This window comes from Macrotis lagotis, chromosome 7 (genome assembly GCF_037893015.1).
Source record: "Macrotis lagotis isolate mMagLag1 chromosome 7, bilby.v1.9.chrom.fasta, whole genome shotgun sequence".
Classification (NCBI taxonomy): Eukaryota; Metazoa; Chordata; class Mammalia; order Peramelemorphia; family Peramelidae; genus Macrotis; species Macrotis lagotis.
Window position 1 is genome coordinate 22,849,722 of NC_133664.1, and position 23,921 is coordinate 22,873,642.

A 23,921-nucleotide genomic window follows, 5' to 3' on the forward strand; every position below is an offset into this window, starting at 1 on the left:
AGGCATCCTGCTTCCCTTCTGCCCCAAACCCCACTGCCAGTGGAGCTGCCGAGCCACTCTCAGATGACTTACCAACAGGTAGGCATGACAGACATGGGCAAAAGTCAGACGGGGAGGCGGCAGAAAAAAAAATAAGTTTCCAGGGTCATTGGTGGACAGAGTAGTCCACCAGCCAACTCTAGGTCCTTCCTCACCTGTTCTAAAGAACTGTATTTTTTAGCAAAATCCTGTGTCCCTGGGAAACATTTTGACAAAATCTGTTTGGTCCCAATCTTTAGAATTTTTCTAAAATTTACATGAGCAACAACAACAAAAATTCTCAATTTTATTTCTTCTTTGGGCTTTAGAAATGCATGTTCTGATCTTCATTTATGCTGTTTATTTTTAAAACTCAAATGACAAGTGCATTTGAACGTTGTCTGATGAGAGCCCCCCGAATACCAAAGAGTTCTTTTCATCTTGAGTGAAATGTTAGCTTTCCATTTGGGAGGCAGGCGTTACTCTGTGAATCACAGTCTTTGCTAGGGTTTCTCTTCCATGGAGGATTCTTCAAAATGAATACTAGCCTTAACAGCTGCCATTATACTAATGCAAAGCATCTAATGTAGATTATTTCACTTGTGCATCAGAACTCTTTTGAGGTAAGTGTGCCTATTTCCCCCATTTTACGGATGGGAAAACTCTGGGAAGTTAATAAACTTGTCCAGAGTCACAGTGTCAGTAAGTGAGGCAGGATTATAATCTACCCCCTCCTCACTTCAAACCTGGCTCCATTTCCATGATTTCTTTTAATGAAGGTTCCCTCACATCATCTAAGAGCTGTTTGGGCCAGAAAATGTGAGTAGATAGGGGTAATTGGGGGGCAGGGGGAAGACTTCTTTGGCTCATTAATTTTTTTAGGTTGGTTGGTTTTTTTTGCAAGGCAATGGGGTTAAGTGGCTTGCCCAAGGCTACACAGCTAGGTAATTATTAAATGTCTGAGGTTGGATTTGAACTCAGGTCCTCCTGACTCCAGGGCCAGTGCTCTATCCACTGTGCCACCTAGCTGCCCCTGGCTCATTTATTTTTCCTAAGCTAATGACATTCAACAAAAAAGGGGGCTAAATTGTGTTTTAAGTTCAATGGGCAATGGGGATCTGTGCCCCTATTTACATCCCTTCAGTGATAGCTCTCTCTGAATAATCATGTTACTGGAACCCTTCAATGTTAGGGAGAAATACTTTCTTCTCAACCTTTGACTTACATCATTCCAGGTGCAGAGAAGATGCTTTCCTGGCAGACCCCATACCTTCAGGCCAGGTCTGAAAGGTTCATTTTCTAGAACTCCTAGTTAGGTTCATTTTGGAGTTTTAAGCAAATCATTTATTCATTTGGCTTTTGAAATATTATCTTTCCCCAAATACATGTTAAAACAATTTTTCAACTTAAAGTCTTGAGTTTCAAATTCTAACCCTCCCTTCTTCCCCACCTTCCTCCCTGAGACAGTAAGCAACCCTATGATATAGTTTAAATATGTGCAATCATTCATTCATTTCTAATCATTTTTACATGACTCCAATATTTTATACATTGTGCTAATTCCTGATAATACAGAATTTAAAAGCAAACTAATCCTTGCCCCCTGGTACTTATATTCTATCAGGGAAAATAATAAATAAATTTCATCACTTTGTATGTATTTGTAGTTTATATACATATAACCATATGATACATATAAACATGTTTGTATGAATTGTGATAGGGAAATGGCACCAGCCACTTGACAACTAAAGAAAGCCCATGCAGAGTAGATAGCAGGTGAGCCAAGCCAAAACACCATCTTTCCCTTGGAAATGGAATGTATCTGAGATTCCAAGGAGAAAGGAATCATGCATTAATCCAAGTGACCTGGAAAGCAAAACAAGTATCGTCTCCTCATCATGTCGATGCTTTCTGATTTTGAAGGCATTATCTTAGGTGACTCAGCCCTTGTTTTGATTTCATAAAATGAATATGAATCCAGTTGGCTTTGCCAGGGCTAGCCTCTTTGTCAAAACCTTTCGTCATGGCTGCGTATGACAAAGAAGGAATCTTTAGGCAACCTCTGGAGAATAGAGAGAAGGAATTCTCCGATCCTGCGTCTCCCCAGGGATCCCATAATTGTCGGGCTCGTTTCTCTGCTGAATCATTAGCTATTGATTGATTCCATTTGTCACAGCTGTCTCCTACAGCTGTCAGGAACCCTCTTCAACCACATTTTCTTTTTAGCAGGTATGTGTTGCCTGCCATTCATGTTTTCATGTTTCTCTTCGAAATTCTATTGCATCTCCAGTTAGAGACACTATTAAGAAGTGATTTAAATAAGGTTTTCTGTTCTTTTGCGCCATTCCATGTGAAACCATCCAGCTGGGTGGCACATTGTACAGAGCAACAGGTCTGGAGTCAGGAAGACCTGAGTTCAAATCTGTCATTGGATACACAATCACTCTCTGATCCTGAGTAAGTCATTTCACCCTGTTGGCCTGTGCTTCCTCATCTGTAAAATGAACTGGACAAGGAAGTGGCAAGGCACTCCAGTATTTTTGACCCCCCCAAAAAAACCAAACTCCAAACGGAGTTACCAGGAGTTGATCACAACTGAAATGACTGAAGAACAACAAGAACTCCCTGACTCTAGGCCCAGTACTCCACTGAGTCATCTAGGTAGTGCCTCTGAAGTCTTATTTTCCTCAGGTCCATGTTCTCCTCAAATTGCCTTTATTCCATCCTCCTTTCCATAGCTTGAAATATTAGCTTCCTTTCAGCATAGCTTCCTAATCCAGTGTTAGCTTTCTCAGGGCTTCCTGTCATCCCCTTCTGGCTTGAGGGGTTGGAATCTGTTGAGAGCTTCCCAGTTTTTTTTGATGATATACTGCCATTTTGGTGGATATATGCTTCATGTCCAGATAATTTCACAGAGGCTCTATCTAGGGAGTAGCCAAAGCCCCATTGGCTGTTTGCCTTCTGGGTTCCAATAAGTTTTTAGGAGCTATCTAGGGAAGCATGATAGAGTTAGATCCATCCTACAGGAAGAAGTAGGCGAACTCAATGGTTGTCTCCCATTTGGTCTGAATACTTGGCTTCCTGACTTGTTCGAATATGCAAATGGAACATTAGTAAAACTAGGAGGAAAACTTAAAGCATGATTCGTGTTCAGGCAGTGCCAGATTACTAATTGTTCTCCCTTTAACTATGACTAATGATAAGATGCCACTTGGAGACAGATTAAAAAAAATTCAAGTAATTATTGTCTCTAAATTGAACATTTCAATTAATCAACACTTATTACACACTAGCTGAGTGCAGAACACTGTCTCAGGGGCTGGATGAGATACCGATTTTAAATAAGACACAATCCCTGCCCACATGAATTTTACAATCAAATGGGAGCATGAAACACATATACAAATAGCTAAGATACAAATAAATAACAGGTAAATTGAGTTTAACTTACTCATCATTTGTCAAAGTCAGAGTCTGAACTCATTTAGTCCTGATTCTGAAACTGAAAATCCATTACATCATAAATTGTTGGACATTCGCCTATGTATATGTGTTGGTAGAGAGAGTTTCCTTAGGTGGAAAGTTTTCTACACTAATTGAATTATTAAGATAGGGGGAAAACCTCAGTAGAATGAAAGCTCATCAAAGACAAAAACTTGGGGCATTTTGGAGGGTTGGTGACTAGTATGGGGTCTTGTATTTTTTAACTTGTGCTATCATTGCTATAGTGAGAACTAAGTGAGGACACATCCTCTACCACTACTGTTTAGTCATTATTCAACTTTTTGCCTTGGATAGAGGGTTGGAGGCAAGGCAAAATTAAGTGACTTGACTACAACCACACATCCAGGATGTGCCAAAAACAGAAATTGAATTCAGATCTTTCTGAATCTAGGAGCAGCACCTATTCACTACAAATCAAACTGTTTCTAACCTGGCCTGTAGAAGGCATTTTATGTTTATTGAATAATAAATTAAAGTTGAGAAGAGATATGGAGACAAAGTTAGGGGCAGCTGAGTGGCCCAGTGGGTATAGCACCGGCCCTGAAGTCAGGAGGGCCTGAGTTCAACTCTGACCCCAGATACTTAATAATTGCCTAGCTATGTGACCTTGGGCAAGTCACTTAACCCCATTGCCTTAAATAAATAGTTTTTTTAAGGAGTTTTTGAAGAAGAGGTTAGTGGTGATGAAAGGAATTAGGTAAAGCATCCCAGATGAATGACATGGGGCATGGGATTTAAAGTCTTCCTTGGATATCATCAGATGGGAAATATTGGGAGGGTGAATATCTCAGAAGATGCTCCAAATAAATAAACACTCAATATCTTGGACTTTGATGGACCCATTCTCTTTCTGACCTTTAGGACTTAATGTGATTACTCAATAATATATCATCCCTACAGAACATGTATCATGATAGCATTGATATAGTTATGGGTTTTCTTTCTTTGTGACTTGTTTACAGGGGGCTGCTCCATTTCTTGTCAGTGCCACTTCTGGGACAACTGTATTGGGGGCATTTGATCCTCTAGACAAAATAGCAGATATCTGCACCCGATATGGCCTTTGGTTCCATGTAGATGTAAGTTCCCTCTAAATACATATATTTTTAATTCTTTGCTTTGCTTTACAAGAACTGTGATTTCATCTTATGGAAAATAAATGAATAAGCTTTCAGTTACATTTACATCTGTGTATTTTTCAAATAATTGGAAAGTAGATTTGTAAATTATTTCAGAGTTCAAAGAAGTCCCCCTGACTTGCCAGATGTCTTTTTTTAATCTTCCAAGATCTAAGTCTAATTATACCTCCCTACCCTTTTCTCCAAGTGTGCAAATTAGAAGACTGAATGAAGTAGTAGGGAAATATAGATAGATATAGATATAGATATAGATATAGATATAGATATAGATATAGATATAGATATAGATATAGATATAGATATAGATATAGATATAGATATAGATATAGATATATAAAGACCTAGATTCCAGTCCTTTTCTGCTATTAATGACAAGACTAGGTCAGTTCATTTCTCAAAGCTTTTGTTTCCTTAGCTGTAAAATGTATCCTAAAATACGATGGTTCCAATATCCTGGAAACACAAATAATTACTTACTTTAATTAAAGACCTTTTCTTCTGGCTCTAACAAGGATAATTATTTGAAAAGAATAATTAATTTTCTTTATAGTCTTATGGTTTTTTATTGATTTTTTGAAAGTGTCCTAGAATTGCTTAGAAATCATTTTTCTTCTTAATAAAAAAATTCTGAAAAGTCTATAAAGCAAAGGATGAAAAGCTAAATTCATTTAGTTAGGAGTACCCATTGAGTAATTTATATGAAGATGAAAGGTTAATTGGTTTGATTGTACATGAGGAAAGGGAATACTTAGCATTATTAGGTATTTCCTTAGTGAACTTTCCTTTGTTAAGTGAACGACTTCGATCCTATTTGCGGGTAGGATAGATGACCAATATATTTTGATTTTCTGGTTGAACATTCAGTGTGCATGAACATATGCAGAGTTTCTGCAGATCGGAAAACTTTTGATGTTTAAATGTAAAATTAATTGTTTGATGATACTGAGCATATGTTTAGACTTATTAAAATTGTCATTCCCAAGGAAATAGTCTATATTTTGTATTATGACCAAAAACCATAGTATGAGATAGATGTCAGGGGTTTTGTCAACATGCCTTTGATGGCATGTCAGGAAGATTATTTGGGCATGTTTTAAATTGCAACCTCCATGTAGACATATATGTTCATTTAAAAACTTAATTTTCATTGATTCTATAGATTCACAAGTATGAGAACTCACTACTTTCATAGCAATAATAGGAAGTGAGGATTTCCCTATCTACAGTAACAAAAGCTCAATAAAACCAAAAAAGCCCCTTGAGTAATTCCCATCTATTCCATTCTCATCAAAAGAATATCAAATATGGATTATATAGATTCTATGAAAAGAGGAACTACAGGCATTTCCAAATCAGGGATGATATTAGAGGTTCTGAGGTGCTTAGAGAAATCAAATTTTTGAAGAATGAGTAAAAATCTCTAATGTCTTTGAGATCAGAGGTTATATTTTTGAAAGAAGCATCTTTGATTTGAAATAAACTAAACTTTGGAGTTGGTGAAACTTTTTTTCCTTATTTTTAATTGAGCATAATATAAATTCCACTTACTTCTTCTTGTCTCCTCCACTTCTTTCTCCTTTTACTCTTTTTCTTTCTTTACTGAGCATAGAGATGTATACAATAAGCACTTAACAGATTCTTAAGGAATTGATTTTTATATTGCAATCAATGAACAAGCATGTATTACTCTCCTTCAATATTCCAGGCACATCAGTGGGGATATAAAGACAAAAATGAAATGATGTTTTCCCTCAAGACTTCTATTCTATTAGAGGACCTAGCATGTTCACAGGTGGTTGCTTGCAGCTGATAGAGCACTGAGCCTGGAATCAGGAAGACTCATCGTCATGAGTTCAAATCTGGCCTCAGACACTTATAATCTGAGTGACACTGGGCAAGCCTCTTAACCCTGCTTGCCTCAGTTTTCTCATCTGTACAATGAGTTGGAAAAGGAAATGACAAATCACTCCAGTAGCTGCCAAGTAAACCTCAAATTGTGTTATGAAAATTTGGATATCACTGAAAAATCACAACAGCAATAAAAAAAGCTATTTACTGTCTTTCTTGTGATTTCATTGGCATAAGGAACTCCCTCACTGGCATAAGGAACTTCCTTACTGGCATAAGGAAAGTCCCTCTTCCAATATAAATCACTATCTGTGGACTGGGGGCATTGAGAACTGAGTTATGTGACTTGTCCTAGGTCATGAAACTCAGATGTGACAGAAGTGGAAATTGAACCTATGTTTTCTTCATTCTGGAATCAATTCTCTGCTTCTCTTATCCAAAGTGTAGATAAAATGGAAACAAGCTCATTTCGGGGGCACCGGCAGACTTAGTCTGATTACATAAATGACCACCTCTCCTAGTTTTCATTCAACCAGTTTGATCATTGGTCAATAGGCCTGAACATCTTTCATGACGTCTTGAGCCTACGACTATAAGTTCCCTTTATTCCCTTGAAATTTTCACACTTCAGATACTATACTATAGGGTAATGTTGTAGATTGTGGGAACAATGTACACCTGGGAATCCAGGGGTGATCTATTGCAAAAAAAAGGCAAACCAAGTCTATAATATTTTCTCTATGGGTTTGTGGCTTATCATTTTTCAGCCTATAATTTCAAAACCTTATCTGAACCATGTTTGTATTATTTAAGAAAAATGATTGCCGTTGTTTTGAGGATAAAATAAGAAAGTATTTGGAAAATGCTTTGCAGCTCTTAAAACACTATATATGTGCTAATTATCACCACCATCATCATTATTTATAATTAGACTTACTGAAAGGATTTAATTTTAGGAAATGGACAAAAGTCAATTAGACCCAGGATTGCTGTATAAAATGGGATGATTGAGCTAGATGACTACTATTTTGGATATACAAATAAAAAACATTCAACTATACACAAAACTAGCACAATAAAGTAATGGGGCAGATTTTTTTTCCATAATTTGGATCAGAAGGTTCATACAGGATGCTTCAAAAGTCTTAGTACCATTTTAGATTTCATTAGCTTAAGCCTGTACTAAGAGTTTTGGGCCATCCTGTGTATCACAATGGCTCATTGACTAGTTTTATTGCATGTTTCAAACAAGTTCATAGAATATTAAAGTTGGAAGAGACCTTAGAGATGACTAGACCTATTACCCATCTCTCTTAATTTATGCAAGAAACAGATCCATAAATTGCCAAAGGCATACACCAAATTCAATTTCATTAAATTCAACCAGAATTTACTAAACTGCCCCGCTGTGGGCCAGCCTTCTAACCATAAACCCAGGGTTCTTTCATGTACCATTCTCCTTCCAAAAAAGTCACTTTATTAATCATCAATTTCCTCACTGAATAGAACTAAATAAAATGTTATTTCAGGATTAAGTCATTTGGTCTTAGAATCTGTTAGATCAACTGACCACATGAGTCATGAATGATCTTGATAGTGTTAGTCAACAGAGGCCTCCTGAGGACGATTTTAATCATATTGGCTGATGTTGGTTCTCTTATGAACTGACTGCTTTGGACACTAGAAATATTTGATGCTAACTATGGTTCAGAAAATTTTTATTATAAGAGTAAAAGAACGTCTCTGTTGCTCTTAACTCTTTTTCATGGATTCATTTTGGTCTCATTTTCTTTGTAATGGATAGATCCACCCAATTTCTAAAGAAGGGTGGAAATGCTGTGAAAAGTTGGTCTACTTATATTGCTTCTTTTTTGTGGAAATATGGGGGTTTCTGGGGGAAAAATCTAACTGGTCTTGAAATCTTAGGATGATACTTAAAATTTATATATATATATATGTATATATATATATATATATATATATGAAATAGGTATATATCTGCACAGAGATAAACATACACATTCAATTAGACCTGTGATTTCATAGAAGTTGAGAGTTACTTGTGAGCCAATGCCCTTTACCAAATTAGATAAGGCACTGTTTTATAATTTTTAGCCTTAGACACTTGAGAATTAAGCAATCTATCCTGGATCATATGGCTACTTTGATTCAGTTGTGAGATTAGCACTTGGAAGAGTGACTAGCTATTCCCTATACAAAAATATCTCTAGTATGATACTTAAACAGTATCTGATTTTATTCTGACAACTGGGTGAAAGAGGTTCAATATTTTTTATTGAGAAAGACTAAGGAAATTGCCTACGGTTCTAGAGCTATTAAGTGTCTGAGACAGGATTTGGATCCATGTTTTCCTGACTCCAAATTTAGCGCTGTAAATGGTTACCCAGATAATAGGTGTCTGAAGTAGGACTCTAATGTAGTTCTCCCTGATACTCAATTCTTTCCTCATCTGTTGTAACACACTGACTCTATAACTTCTGCAATGTGGCCTGCTCTATCTTTCCTATTTCACATCTACTGACCTATACTTGTCTCACTGGGTACTCAGAAAAAGAGAGGTTTAAAGGGACTAGTTAATTTTGTGGCTTCTTGGCTATTATCTCTCTGAAGATGGATTTATTTGGGGAAGGGACTGATCCTGAGAATTTTGATTTTCCCTACCACCTATTCAGTTTGCTGACTGGATCATGATGCTCCATTTTTTAATTATGACGATTTCCTGGATTTTCACAATTTAACAAACTCTGATTTAGTGTCAGCCTCATGTTGAGAAAATGCAGAGATGAAAATGGCATGGTCCCAACCCTCTAAGGACTGTCAGTCTGATATAAGGATAGACCAGACCCACAAGTAAATAGATAATGATAGTGAGGGACAAAAAGAACAGGTGACAAAAAAGAAAGAAATAGAAATCACACTAAATATAAGAACTTGTAAGATTATAAAAACAAAGGTCCTTCTTATTGGCATTTCTCTTCCCAAGAAATGAACTACCAGCTCTCAGAGAACATTTGGGGTATTTGATTTTTTTTGAATTTCAAATCCTTACCTCTATTCTCTACATCTTAACACTTTTTCTTGTGTTTTTTTTAATTGATGATTTATATACCACAGACACTAATGTCCCCTTGATATAAAAATCACTAAGCAAAACTATTTTTAATTGCTAAACTAAAAACTTGTCACCAACTTTGTCTGGCAACATATGTATGATCCAGCCTTCATCTTCATTTAAACTAAAAATCTGCAGGATTTAGTTTTTTCTTCCTTAACTCTATAGCTATAAATTTTGTTTAGGTCCAGGATTGTGACAACTGACTCCTTGGATTTTTCCAGTTCTAATAATGTTATCTAACTTCCCTTTTCAATGTCATGGGTCAATTCCCCACCCCACCTATCTGTTGCTTCTATATGAGGACAGCTCCAAGTGTTCTATCCTTTGCATTGAACATAAAGCCTAGGTCCTTATAGGTACTTAATGACTTTTTGTTGAATTGAATTGAACAAATCATTCCTGAAGCACTATAGATGATAGATAGATGATAGATAGATAGATAGATAGATAGATAGATAGATAGATAGATAGATAGATAGATAGATAGATGATAGATAGATGATAGATAGAAAGATAGATAGATAGATGATAGATGGATGATAGATAGATAGATAGATAGATAGATAGATAGATAGATGATAGATAGAGATAATAGATAGATGATAGATAGATGATAGATATATAGATGATAGATAGATAGATAAATAGATAGATAGATGATAGATAGATATATAGATGATAGATAGATAGATAGATGATAGATAAATAGATGCATAGATAAATGGACAGATGGATGATAGATAAGATAGAAATAGATGGATACATTTGTATGTATCCATCTATCACTATATAGATTAATGAGTAGACAAGATAGAGAACAGAATGATAGAGATGAGCAGAATGTTAGAGATGTAGTGGTGGGTGAATAGATAAGCTAAGATAGATGTTTATATAGATAGATGAATAGATGGCATGATAGAATTAGATGTTTGAATGGATAGATAAGATTAAGACAGATATATAGACAGACATAGTTAGATAGATGAAATAGAGATAAATGGTGGATGGATAGATAAGATAAAGATGGATAAATAGATAGAACAGTATGATAGATAATATATGGATAGATAAGCTGTACATCGATAGGTGGATAGATAAGAGATAGCCAGACAGATTGATAAAAAGGTAAATAAAAGAATGAAGTTGGAAGAAAACTTAGCGACCATCTAATCCAAAGCCCTCATTTGACAGATGTGCGGAATAGGATCCTAACACATTAAATGAATTGCCCACAGTCACAAGTTACAATTTCAGAGCCAGGATTCAAATAAAGGCTTGAGTCAAGATTCCAACTTTATCCAAATCTGGTATTTTGGCAGTTTCTCAACATTCCATTTCAGAACTCCATTCACACTCACTTCCAACTTTGTTTCCTGTGCTGCTGCTTCCTTTGTCCTACCATCTTTGAACTTAGTCACTATCCAGTTTCATCCTTTCTCATCTCTTCTAGCACTCCCACTGTTGTGCAAATGTCCAACTATTTCCCCCTTTTCCTCTCATCCCTGCTCCAAGATCTCCCCTTTGGATCATGTAATAACTCTTAAAATCCTATTTCTTCTGTGCCACTACTCTTGATTATTTGGATGCAAGGAAGTGATTTCCTACAACCCTGTTCTGACCAAAGATGAGTTCCCCCTTTCACAAAACAATTGTTTCATCCTTTGTGCAACTTTCACTTAATCTATGTCAGCCATCAACATTAGCACCCTGCTTTTTATATCAGATGCCCTCCAATAAAGGCCACACTCATGGCATCTACTTTGGATTAAAAACTTCCTGAGGACAAGGACTGTATCTTTCTTTTTTCCTTTAATGTTTGGTCCAAAGGCTTCAATGAAGTCCTTTTTGTGATTTGTTTACCATTAGATACTTTATTACAGGGACTATTTCATTATTTGTCTTTATGTCCCCAACACCAGAGAGTGTCTGACCCATAGTGGATACTTAATAGACACATGCTGATGATTGGTGGTGATACAGTTTGAACATCAGACCACAGTGACTAGGTTTCCATTTACAAAGACATCTATACAATGGGAATATGGTACTTGGTGTACTTTTGGGGAGGGATGTACATTTGCTGGAATAAAAACTGGGTACCCGTTACTAGAGTGTCGTTTCAAATGAATCAGGTTGGGGCTGGTGCTCATGAATTACCAGTGATCACCTGATAGTGTACAAATGACATTGTTTTGGTTGACATAAACATTTCTATATATAAATATCTCAACAGGCATCTTGGGGTGGCTCAGCTTTGATGTCAAGGAAGCATCGCAAGCTTCTGCATGGCATCCACAGGTAAATGTAGTTTCCCAGTTCGTGGTGGCACCTTCATTCAGAAGGGACACCCCTCTGGATTTTGTGTTTTAACTAATGTGCTGATATGGGAGAAAACAAAACCTTTAGAAAGACAACCACCACCCCAAAGCAAACAAGCAGACACAAAAATCATCCCCACAGAAACAACCAAACACCAGAACTCTAAATTAGATATTAATATAGTGAAATCTATCTGCTCACATAAATAGCCTTTGGTGAATGTGAAATAATTGGGTATTTGTCTTCCCCATCTCCCTTCCCTTTCTTTGCTTCCTCTCACAGGGCTGACTCAGTAGCCTGGAACCCACATAAGATGCTTATGGCTGGGATCCAGTGTTGTGCGCTTCTTGTGAAAGACAGCTCGGTGAGTTTCCTTAAATGTTTTATTGGGGGGGGGGGGGGACTCAGAGTGGATTGGAAGGACACAATCAATTCAGAAAACTGGACTAGGACCAATGTCTGAAAGGTCTTGTCTAATACTAAGTAAAGGGCAGAAAGAAATGCCTGCAGCCCCCAAATAGAAGTGATCCCAAGGAAAACAGCCGGCGTCTTTGTTAAAGTCACTTACGGCTCTGATTTAGATGAAACAGAGCCTGAACACCAGGACTTCTAGAGACAGGCTCTCTGGTGCTCTTTGGGCACATTTTTAAAAGCTGCCTTTCAAATGTTACTGAGATTTGTTCCCCTTGAGTACATTTGGGAGTTAAGTTTTCTTTAAACTACTGCTCACTGTGAAAAGGGAGCAGATGTTTGTTCTGCTTTAAACAGAATACTTAATATGCTTAGCTAAGCCTTAATGGCCCAGTTTAGTGAAAAGATATTATTTGAAGGGTGATCATTGAACTGATTTGTTGAGTGGCTCCAATAATCAATATTAAGATTCCCATTGGAAGTCAAGATCAGATCAGAAATAATTGGTAATGACTCTGGGGGAGGACCCAGTTGAGGGCCATTGGACAATTGGTTGAACTTACTCTTTGTCTGATGGGCAGAGAGAAATGAAATTATTCCTCATTCACCAAAAGTTGTTCCCATGAGCACATGTGCATCACCATGAAAATGAGAAGAATGCATTTGGGAAACATTCCAGATGCTTATTTCTGAAAATGCTTTCATAGGTATGTGGTACAAAGAAAACTTCCTTTGACTTGGGTATAAATTTAAATTTCTTTCTTTGGGTTTCTTGGATGAAATGGCTTCCTTTGGCAAGACTCAATTCATTTTCTGTTTGTGTTTAAAATTAAAAGAACTTTAAGACTCCTGTTCCTGTCTTGTATCTCTGACATACATATGGATCTCCTGAGCCTGTCATAAGGACATGCTAGTGATTGGTGGAGTCTGGTAAGATTGGGAAGGATTTATATAAGAGACTCTATCAACATATAAATGTGATGGGATATTATAAGAAATTACAAATGTAAGAGATTCAGAGAAACATAGGCAGAAGTTTTAAAAGTGATGCAAGATTAAGTGGTGCTAATTCAATTTAAGGGACATTTAGTAAGTGCCTATATATGTAAGATTTAAAGACAATAAAGGCTACACAAATGGTAACAATAGGAGCCATTTAAAAGCAGTCACATGCTGAATGAACAATCTCAGTCCTGGAGAATTGATCAAAAAATACTTTCCTATTCTCAGTAGGGAAGTAGAAGTGATGGATATGGAATGAGTTATACATCAGATATGGTCACTGTATTGATTGGTTTTTACTGAAATATGTCTCCTTTGTTAGAAGAGAAGGGTCAATATAGGTTCTATGAAGGGGTCTGTTGAGGGGATATGACTGGTATAAAAATAAAAACAATAATAAAGGAATTTACAAATACAAGACCCTTCATAACAGTTTGATAAACATTTATTAAGCTCCTGTTACATTTCACTTGGGGGCAACTAAGAGCCATAGTGGATAGAGTATTAGGCTTGGGAACAGGAAGACTCATCTTCATGAATTCAAATCCAGCTGTCCACATATACTAGCTGTGTGACCCTGCACAAATCACTCATTAGGGAGAGAATCCAAAACCTCTTTTTTATATGCTGTTTCTTTCCTATCTTAAAGGATCAAATCCTCAAGGTCAATCAAACCTTGAGGGTTACTCAGCTTTGGGCAAAGAAACCTCCAGCAGATGTTCAGATAATAGGAATATCCCTTGTTGCTATTATGCCACCCCTCTGTCTTAGAGTCTGCTTTCTGAATTCCTTGTATTGATTGTCATCCATTAAAGTGGTCTGTTGTTCATTTTCATGATAGAATTGTTTTGATTTCTCTTCTGCTGATTTTGACCTAAATGTTTTCTGTTTTGCTTTCTGGATATTCTTCACATATGTATATTTTCTGCCTCTATGATGTTATTCCACCACCATCTTTAATTTTTTTCCATGGTCTTCAATAAGGGATGCTCTTCCAAGGTCCTATTTGAATTCCTGACTTAGGGTTATCTAGTACAATGTCCTTATTCCCCACACATTGTCTGTTTCTGTCAAGATAGGTGGAGGCCATGGGTTTTATTGCTGGCTCTTTTCTGCATTTCAAAACTTGTATCACAGTTGACAGTCACCATACTATCCACTTTTATAGGCACAGAACAGATATTTTTCTCTCCCTTCTCCCTCCCTTTTCAGTTCAAAGCTTTACTGAATAGATTTTCAGAACTCCAGGCAAATAATGTTTTAGCCAGCTCTCATAAGATGGATTTCATCATTGGTCAAAAATGCTTTATTATATTTTAAGGTGTGGTCCCCAAATTCTTATCTATTTTGCTAGGTGTTCACTTTTCAAATCTCCCTTTCTCTCTTAAAGCCCTGATCTTTAGTCAGTATAAGCAGGTGAAAATATTAACTGTACTCTTTTAGTCTTACCCTGCGCTTGCTCATCATTTCATTTCTAACAATCATTTCATCATTCTTTCTGGCAGTATCATTGTCTAGATATGAACAACCAGAGGTTCAGAGTCATTGTCAGATTTGACAAGACTCAGAAATTTCTCCCTCATGTCTTTTAAACTTGCCCTGCAAAGATCACCCACCTCTCTGACCCCCACCCCATTTCTGTCTCTATCTCTGCCTCTTTCTTTCTTTCTTTCTCCACCCTTTTTCTCTTTATAACCCTTCTATTTTCCCCCTTAAGGAAAACATTCTTTCTAAGACAGAGAGAAAGTTGAAAATTTTCCTTTGGCCTTTTATCTGCTCTTCTAGCATGGAAAAAAGCTTGAACTTTTGCATATCTAAAAATTGTTTGGTTGAAGTAGAAAGAGAAACATTATGAACTCTACTGATTATTGCAAAATTCTCCTTATCCTCTAAACATGATGTATGTGAGCTCATTAGTCTTCTGTGGTAGATCTTGTGACAAAATCCCTTGGCAAACCTTTATTACCAATGGCCATAACAGTTTGCTCCTGTGACTCTACAGTGACTCCTGAGTCAAGGTTTAATGATTGTAGTTTTTTGTGTTTTCTCTGGAGATGAGGTGAGGTAGCTACGTTTTTTATTGGTAATTTGAAACTCTCCACCCAGCCCAATACAAGCAGGTTTTTACCCAAATACCCTTACTAGCCACTTTGGGCATTTATATTCCTCTTTTATTCTTTCCTAGGGACCGAAATTTAGCAATCCCCCGCCATTTTTCTGCTCTCCAATTGTCTACTGTTGCACAGAATTATATAAACAAAAACTTGGGAGGGACCTTAGCGAACATCTAGTCTACCCCTCTTGGGAAACTGAGACGTGCAGAAGTAAAGTAATTTGGCTAAACTCCCACAGCTGGTTGTTTGCAGAATTGGTGCCAGAACTCAGATTTCTTGAGTCCACTCGAATACTTTATCCATGTAGTCATTTTTATAAGATTTAATTTATTACAAGAGTAAATAAGAATAAATAGGAATTCTGGTTTTTTAAAAAAAATCAACTTTACAAGTCCAAAAAAGAGAAAGCATGGATAGACAGTAGTTATTCTACACATACCAGAGTTTTAGGGAACCGTAAAGTCAGTATGAGTCAACAATGTGAGATGGCAGCTAAGAAAAATAATATTACCTTGGGATGTATTCAGGGAAGCATGGTATCCAGGAATATTTGACCCTGGTTGGACCCCATATAGACCATTCTGTTTAATTCTGGGTACCATAAGTTAGGAAGGCAGTGATAAGTTGGAGTGTCCAAAAGAGAGCACCCAGGAGAGTCAAAGGTTTTGAATTCATGGTGATAAGTTGAAGGAACTGGGTATATAGTTAGACTGAAGAAAAAGAGACTCAGGTGAATTGTGGGAGTTGTCTTCCAGTATCTGAAGGGCTTCTATTTGGAAGAGGGCATTAGATTTTTTTTGATAGACCTTACATGAAAAATCCAGAAACAATGTGCAGAAGTTTCCAAAAGTCAAATTTAGGCTGAAAAAAGAAAACATTTCTTAACAATGAGAGTTCTCCCAAAGTGGAATGACTGGATCTGGAAGTAGTGGAAGATGTCATAGGAAGCCTTCAAGTTAAAGCTGGATGGCCATTCATTGGTCATTCGTGTCATAGTCACTCCTTAGGGACCAGTTGTAGCCAATAGTCTCTGAAGTCCCTGCCAAATGGATTCTGTGATTAGGGTCTCAGGAATAAAAACTTAGAGCAAATTTCTTAGAATTGCTGTGTTAAGGTGCAGTTAGAGTCAAAGAAACTCAGTTCAAATCCCAGATTTGCCACTTTCATCTATGTGACCTTGAATAAATCATTTAACTTATCTTAATATCCATTTCTGTCCCTATAAAATAAGGTGGTTGAGTGAGGTGACCTCTAGGGTCTTCTCAAGCACTAATTCTTTCATCCTCTCCTAGAAACATCATCTAATTATATAAAAACTAACTTAAAAGTGATTTGTGAGATCCTCATAGAAATAATAACACAATAGTATATAACATAATATAATATAACATAATAGTATATAAGCTACTTGAGGACAAGGACCAGCTCATTTTTGCCTTTGCATCTTCAGCACCTAGGATAGCAACTGTTACATAGCAAACTCCTTGATTTTATTATGCTCTAAAGCGAGCAAGGCTTTCTCCTCATGGTCACTCTTTGAAATAGGTTGTGCCAGCCTTATTATCCCAATCCTATCCTCCCAGATGAGGAAACTGAGAATCAATGAGACGACACGATGCCTTTGGTTTACTTTTGTAGCCAGGATAAAAGAAGATGGATATATGGTAATCATTGTGCAAAGAATTTTGAGGTTTAGAAAATTGGCTTTTGATGGAATGATTTTATGATTAAAAATCAGGTTCTCTATCCAGCTCCAATCCACCTTCCACATGGCTGTCAAAATGAGTTTCCTTAATTACAGATCACATATGTCCCCTACTCAGTAAACTCTGATGGTTTTTTAACTCCTTTTGTACTAAACATAATCTCTTTTGATTTTTAAAGTCCTTCTCAGTCTGGCCCCATCCTACCTTTTCAGTCTTATTACTACATCACTGCCTGCATTCTAGGTTCCAACTTTACTGCCCCTTTCTCTACTTCTCACACTGTTTCCCATTTCTGTGTCTGTCATCTCCATGGGATTTACAAAGGGAAGGTTATAATTTTTTTTTAATCTTTGAATTCCAAGAACCTAGCATAGTGCTTGTCTCACAGTAACTTTTTGTTTTTAGTTTTTTGCAAGGTAAATAGGGTTAATGGGCTTGCCCAAGGCCACACAGCTAGGTAATCATTAAGTATGAGGCTGAATTTGAACTCAGGTCCTCCTGAATCCAGGGCCGGTACTCTATCCACTGCACTACCTAGCCACCCCTCACAATAACTTTTAATGAAGACTTGATGAATTGAATTGAAGTTGTATGTCATTGGTATCATATTCCAAATTGATTTCTTCTTGGAGAGTTGTAAATGATTAAGATTCAAATAATACTGTGATAGACTCAGTTACAGCCTATTGGCAGTCACAATGAATAGAAATCCTCAATCCGGTCCCTAGTTGCTGCACAGGCATACTCTCATTAATATAATGCAAATTATCTAGTAGTGAATGTGTTCATAGATCAAAGATAAAAAGCTAATTCCTTCATTTGTAACCTAAAGCTTTTTCCTTTACTTTTTCAAAGCTTTTTCCTTTACTTTTTCCCATTGACTAACTAGTGGCTCTTTGTTTTCTTTTTTTTCTTTTTCTTTTTACTTTTTTAGATTTTGCAAGGCAATGGGGTAAAGGGGCTTGCCCAAGGCCACCACAGCTAGGTCATTTTAAGTGTCTGAGGTCGAATTTGAACCCAGGTCCTCCTGACTCCAAGACCGGTGCTCTATTTACTGCACCACCTAGCTACCCCCTTACTAGTGGCTCTTTGTAATGTTATTTTAGGGAATGGGGTTGTCAAAGCAGAGCTACTTGCTCTAGGAGTTGTAATATCACTAACCTTCTTTGCATCAAAGGGATAAAAAGAAAACTAAAGATACAAAAAAATCTGTGATTCTAAATAGGTTCATTTCAGATATAAATTCTGGATCTACATGGATAATGTTTTCGGATCAAATGATTTTTTTGATACTTTGATCTCAAAGAAAAGTCAAGAGATTTTAAAAATTCAATAGAATAGAGGGGAGCAAATCTAAGCATTTTTTTAAAATTCTCTCTTTTATTAAGTGGGAAAGTAAGCCTGTATGCTAGGAGTGTCAGGATTTGCTTGGAGTTGCTTTTTAAAAATGGTTCAATATTCTACTGGTGTTGCTGCTGGCCAGGAGACTTGTAACACATCAGTCTCTGAAGGTCTGAAAATGAACATTACCCAAAGAGCAATGGACAGGCACATATTGGAGCAGGCTAATATATAAAACCAATGAGGTATTTTGAAGAAGACTAGAAGTAAAACATGTTATCAAAAAATGGAGATTAGAGAAAGGTGATCTAGTTACGTGATGAGGACAAGGGATGATGAGTAGACTGTGATTCACTTAGTAGTATCCCAGTGTCATGAGAAAGTGAACCAAAAAAACCAACCCTAAAGTGAAATTGTTTATGAACAAAAGGCAAGAGCCAGATACAGATTGGGCAGGACTGGATAGGTTGCAATCTGCTTCACTAGAGGGAATTTACATCTCAATGAGGTAGAAAAAATCCATAGGGGATTTGAATAGGTTTTTCAGATGCCTTTTAAAAGAACAATGGTTGTGAGATGATGGAATTTAGCAGTCAGCTTAATACCTCTTTTCTTCCTTTTACCTTTATCCTTTTCTGTCCCACCTCTGGTAAACTAAAGCAACAATGAGAACAAAACTAAAAAAATAATAACAGAATCCTCCATTGTAATCATAGGCAAGCAAAACAATTCCCAACATGTCTGAAGAGGCATTTTGTATTTTATCCCTCTCGTCTCTCCCTATCAAGAGATGGGTAGGATGAGTTCATCAGTCATCAGTTGTCTGGAACTATGGCTGATCATTGCATTGATCAGAGTCTTGAAGCCCTTCAAAGTTGCTTTTTATTACAGTTATTTTAGTCATTCTATAAATTGTTTTCCTGGCGCTGCTATTTACTCTGCACCAGTTTACAGAAGTATCCCATTTCTTTCATTTCCCAGAGCACAGTAATTAATATTCTCTTATATCCCTATGGCATACTTTGTTCAGTCATCCCCCTATTGATATGAAGCCTCTTTATTTCTTGTTCTTTACTACCAAACAATAATCCCATAAATATTTTTGCAAATATATATGAGTCATTTTCCTCATTTTTTCTCTTTGGGATAGAAATGTAGTAGTGGAATTGCTGGGTTAAAATGCTTCTTAATTTTAGGTGGCCCAGTGGCCAAAGTACTGGGCTTGGAGTCAGGAGGAACTCAGCTCCATTTCTATTTCAGAGACTCAGTAGCTGTGTCATCCTGCACAAATCACTAATCTCTCACCTTCATTTTCTTTAAATGTAAAATAAGTGCATTGTACCCAATGGCCTCCAAGGTCCTTTCAAGCTCTAAATTTCTAATTTTGCTATCCTATTGGAATCTGACTGCATTCAATTTCATATCTTGTTGAAAATGTATTTTCTAGAATAAAATTTAATATCACATAATTCTAACAATCAATGTTGGGAACCATATAATAGACAAGAAACTGTATCTCTCTCCTTTCATTCCAGAAAGAGGGGTCTTAGCAGACACAGTTGAGGTGGGGGTTTATTCTACTGTGTAGCTTTCTCTTTCTCCTTTCTTTTTTAATACTTAGGGGCAAAGAGAGGAGGCTATCATCTATTTAAAATATAAGAAAAAGCAAAAAAAAAATGAAAATTAAGTAAATAAAATATTTTTTTGTTTTTACCCTAGAGCACAAATGTTAAGACTTCTATTTAAGCTCTTACAAACTCCAGAGTGGGCTGGAGTTAAGGGAGAGAAAGGTAATTGGAAGACTTCGGAGATGCAAAAGCAAATGGTGGTTTGGTTATTTTCTGCTAGTCTTACAGGTCTTATAGAAGTGCCATTAAGTGGTTTGAAAGCTCTGAACAATATGATAATCTCTGTGTTGGGTGTCAGTGTGATGGGGCCAAACAGCAGTTTTAAAGCATCCTCTCATGTAGGGAATTCTCCATGTTCCTCATCTACTTAAATCTAGGTACCATTTGGAATGTCAACCTCCCTGCAGTAATGTGGGTTCAAAAGACAGCAATTATAGAATTACAGAGAGCTTCAAATGAGCTCTAGGGGACAGCTCTGAATGTTCCAATAAGAATCTAAGCTTCTCTCAGTTGGAAGGTCCAGCCCCTTCCCAAATGGCCCCATTTGCAAGTAGAATCTGAGGATCATAGAACATTAAACTGTAAGAAAGCTTGGAAATCATCTAATTTAATGATTTCCTTTACACTTAAGGAAACTGAGACCCAGAAAGGGGAAAATAGATCATCAAGTCTTTGCCAGTAGATCTGGCAGCTAGGTGGTGCAGTAGATAGAGCAGGAGGACAGGAGTTCATATGTGATCTCAGACACTTGACACTACCTAGCTGTATGACCCTGAGCAAGTCACTTAACCTTGTTTGTCTTGAATTCAGGGCCATCTCCAGTCATCCTGATTCATAAGTGGCCACTGGACTCAGATGACTCTGGAGGAAAAAGTGAGGCTGGTGATTTGGCACAGCCCCCCCCCCCCCCAGGTCCAGTTCATGTGCTTGTCATGGCAACACCTCCCTGAAGTCATGGTCTTCTTTGAGAATGAAGGACAAACATTATTGGAACTGAATATGTGTGAATCTTATATCACATCTTTGAAATCTACTCTTTTAAACACTTGCCTATACCTGAGATTCTAAAACAATGAGCAGAGAAGGAAGAAGAAATCACAGAATGCTAGAAAAGCCCTTAGAAACAATTCATATATATATATATATATATATATATATATATATATATATATATATATATATATATTTATATTGTAAAACTAGATTATAAGCTAAATACTGGAGATGCTGCCCAGTGGCCCAAGGTCATTTGGGTAATAGATGGAGGAGGCAAATATTGAATTCAAGTTACATATACACACACATACACATGCACACACACATGCCAAAACACACACACACTCACACTCTATCATCATCCTCTATAATCATTCTGTGTCTGCCACTTCCTCTTGGACAAGTCACTTAAACTCCCTGGGCCTCAAATTACTCATTTGTAAAATGAAGGAGTGGGACTAGAATCTGGCATTCTTCATCTTTGTGTTATGGGCCCCTATGGCAGTCTGGCAAAGCTTGAGAAGCCCTTTTCTGAAAAAAAAAAAAGAAATTTCTGAATATATAAAATAAAACATGTAAGATTACAAAGAAATTCTGTTATATTGAAATATAAATGAATTTTTCCCCTAGCCAAGTTCAAAACTATCCAGGTTAAGAACACTTGGACTGCATAGCCTTAAAACCCCCTTCTGACTCTAAATCTGTGATCCCAGGATCCTATGATTATATTCTGCTCCTTGCTTCTAAATCAATTTCTTCTCCAAAAGAAAAAAAGCACCACCAGTCCCAATTTAATTTCCAAGACTCCATTATTTTATTCATGTAGGCAGTCTCTCCACAGGTACAGATTTCAGACTTTCAGTCTGAATCCTGGCTTTGCTAATTACTAGTTATGTGACCTTAAGCAAATCACACCCTCTGAGGCTCAAATTCTTCATCTATAAAATGAGGGGATTGGATTCAGTGACTGTTCAGATCTCTTCAGGCTTTAGATCAGTGATCCTAAGGGTGAGAAAGTGTGCAGTCAGTCCTTTAATTCCATTGCTTATGTTCCAGTGAGTGAGTTTTTGAAATAAAAAGGCATTTGCCTTGTAATCCAATGACTTGTTTAAAAATCTCATCCATTCTGTGTTAATATAGATTGTAGTAGCTCAGCAGATTCTGTCACCATCTCTCCCAGAGGAATCTGAACCAAATTAACACAGGAGAGCATCATTGGCCAGTGGCTTTCATCAGGGCAAGGCCCTCTTGTTTAAAGAACCAGATTATCCTTGAAAAGAGAAAGAAAGCCAAATGCAAATGAGAATTTTCTATTCATATTCCTTTGTTCAGGATGTCAACTGGGGCTGTCCTTGGCTGACAATCAAAAATATGATGACTTTGTGCAGCTCTGCCCCACTCACATCCCATCCATGGGCAAGTCAAGACATTACCTTCATGATGTCATTGGTCCTTTTTAAGAATGAAGTAATTAGCAAAGTCAGGATTCAGACCGAAAGTCTGAAATCTGTACCTGTACCTACATGAATAAGATAATAGATTCTTAGAAATTAAATTGAACAAAACCAACAACATATGTTGTATGTTTATGTGCATGTTAGATATGACATAAGATGTAAAGTATTTAAGATTTTTCAAGTTCCCTAGGATGTTATATTTTTATATTACGTATTACATGCACATGTGCAATCAATCAATCAGCATTCATTAAGTATCTGTTCTGTGAAAGGCACTGTACTAAGCTCTGAGGATAGAAAAAGAGACAAAAGATGGTGCCTTTCCTCAAGGAATTTATAATCCATCAATCTCACAATGAAATCTATAGCATTCAAACTTAGGTTCATACGTTCCTTAGTCTTTAATTTGCTTCTTTGTCACTATACCAAGGACTGTGGAAACAGTAAGGACCAGGTTACGTGGAAGAACATTCAAAAGTAAGCAACCATTCTGAGTCTGTGTTAGATGCAGATTGACCAAGGAAAGTGGAAATGCTTAGCCCAGAAAAGGGAAGACTCTGGATGGACTAGAGAGTTGGCTTCAAACATTTGAAGGGCTGCCATAGAAGCCAGATTAGACATGCTACTTAGTCCCAGAAGGCAGAATGAGAAGTAACAATGGAATTTTTAAGGAGGCCCACTTAGAACTGGAGACAGGGAAAGCTTCCTAATAATCAAAGATGGCAAAACTAGAATGGGCTGCCTTGGGGGTGGTTGTGGATCTCCCTTCATGATGGTCCTCAAGCAAAGGCTGGCTGACCATTTGTTGGGTATATTGGAAAGAGAATTCTCTGACAAGATATGGGTGATCTAGGTGACCACTGAGGGCCTTTCTAACTCTGAATTTCAGTTCTATGTTCCTTGCTATTGTAGACCGGCTGATAAAAGAAGGGGCTTCGGAACTGACTTGAAAAAAGAAATGGAAAGAAAAAATGGCATCAGGTCTCTCTCTTTTACATGTCCTTGAGAAATAGGCATACAGAACTAGCCCACAAGTTCAGAAGCACTTATTAAGCACCATGCTAAGCTACGGACACAGAGAAAGGCCCTCAGTGGAGGAGACAACTTGATATAAACATAGGGATTGAACTGGGGATCCTCTCAGAGGGGAGATATTAAGATTAAAAAGGACGGGGAAAGATTATTTTTTTGTAGACGATCAGTTTCTGAGTTGAGTTCTGGACTTTAGCAAAGACTTGAGGAAACCTGGGAAACCAGATAGTGGAGATGAAGTAGGGAGAGGATTCCAGGCATGGAGAA

General features: G+C 37.1%; 1 protein-coding gene across 1 annotated transcript in view; it reads left to right on the forward strand.

The window, feature by feature from the left end:
* Positions 1-23,921, forward strand: part of GADL1 (glutamate decarboxylase like 1) — a 194,888-nt gene that overhangs the window by 61,116 nt on the left and 109,851 nt on the right. The window contains exons 9-11 of the mRNA XM_074195631.1: positions 4,488-4,604; positions 11,882-11,946; positions 12,250-12,331. Of these exons, the coding sequence (XP_074051732.1) occupies positions 4,488-4,604; positions 11,882-11,946; positions 12,250-12,331 (264 nt within the window). The remainder of the gene's footprint in view (positions 1-4,487; positions 4,605-11,881; positions 11,947-12,249; positions 12,332-23,921) is intronic.